This window comes from Chiloscyllium plagiosum, chromosome 28, assembly GCF_004010195.1.
Source record: "Chiloscyllium plagiosum isolate BGI_BamShark_2017 chromosome 28, ASM401019v2, whole genome shotgun sequence".
In the NCBI taxonomy this organism is placed as follows: Eukaryota; Metazoa; Chordata; class Chondrichthyes; order Orectolobiformes; family Hemiscylliidae; genus Chiloscyllium; species Chiloscyllium plagiosum.
The window spans coordinates 1753049-1754399 of record NC_057737.1 but is presented as its reverse complement, the minus strand read 5'-3'; the positions used below and the strand labels follow the sequence as shown (position 1 = coordinate 1754399).

The 1351-nt window shown below is 51.0% G+C and overlaps 1 protein-coding gene across 1 annotated transcript in view; it reads right to left on the bottom strand.

Annotated features, from left to right (window-relative positions):
- Positions 1-183: 183 nt before the first annotated feature.
- Positions 184-1351, bottom strand: part of LOC122564202 (inositol polyphosphate 5-phosphatase K-like) — a gene marked incomplete at its 5' end in the record, with an annotated part of 8732 nt that continues 7564 nt past the window's right edge. Inside the window, one exon of the mRNA XM_043718896.1 lies at positions 184-910. Coding sequence (XP_043574831.1) covers positions 815-910 — 96 coding nt within the window. The remainder of the gene's footprint in view (positions 911-1351) is intronic.

Sequence of the window (1351 nt, the reverse complement as noted above, 5' to 3'; positions counted from 1 at the left end):
GAGAGAGAGACGCAGAGAGAGAGAGAGAAACGCAGAGAGAGAGAGAGAGACGCAGAGAGAGAGAGAGAGACGCAGAGAGAGAGACGCAGAGAGAGAGAGAGAGACACGCAGAGAGAGAGAGAGATGCAGAGAGAGAGAGACACGCAGAGACACAGACACACACACAGACACAGAGACACACTGACAACATGTGGACACACACACACAAAGTGAAAGAGAGAGAGAGAGAGATACACACACAAAGAGTCATGCAGAGAGAGATAATGAAGGAGATGATGGGGGAAATCAGAGATAAAGCACAGTGACAGCCTGTCTCCAACCTCCCATGTCCAGTCATTGGGATTATCAATGGACAAAACATCATCATATTGCTGTGAGAGGACAGTGAGGATGGAGAATGAATGACAGAACGTTGGAACTAACCAGTGTGGCTTGTCTACAAAGGGTTTCTCCAAGAGTACATCCACTTTTCCCAACCATTAACCCTTCCCCTCAAACACAGCCAGTTCAGGATGGGCCCAGCTACTATCCGAGCCTGTGGAAATGTGTATCACAATTGGTTAAACTGCATTACTTTTTATATCAAAAAAGAGGGGGGGATGGGGAATTGAGAGAGGAGCTGGAAAGGTCAGTGTGCCAGGCCCAGAGTGTACCAGGTTCCAACATCACCTCCCGCCCAGGAGGACTCACTCTGGGGCTGGGAGGGGGAGCCCTGGACAGGGGGAGGGGAGCTCAGGAGGGTGTGGGGGAGGTATGAGGCGCTGCCGTTGCCATGGGCAGTAGAGACAAGGCACATGATCCAGTCGGTGGCCACTCAGTATGTGTCCATGTGACCAGGAGCTGGGTTGTCACATGACATGTCCATTCCATTCCCAATCTCCAGCTGGGTCTCCAAACACTCCGGCACGATCTGGGACAGTGAACATAAAGTCAGACATGCATTTAGATTGCACCCTTCACATCCACAGGGCAGAACAGTGTTTCATAGGTAAACACCTCTTCATCTTACTCACTCCTGCAATATAGGAAACAGCAGCTAATTTACGCACAGCAAGCTTCCACAACAAGCAGAGGCATCATCTGCCCCGTTCCCTCAGCGCTGACCCTCCGACAGTGCGGCGCTCCCTTAATGCTGACCAATAGAGGGCAAAGCTTCCTGAACACTGTCCCTATCAAACACTCCCAGACAGACATAAATGCCCTTTGTCACAGAGATGTACAGCATGGAAACAGACCCTTCAGTCCAACTCATCCATGCTGACCAGATATCCCAACCCAATCCAGTCCCACCTGCCAGCACCCGGCCCATATCCCTCCAAACCCTTCCTATTCATATACCCATCCAAATGCC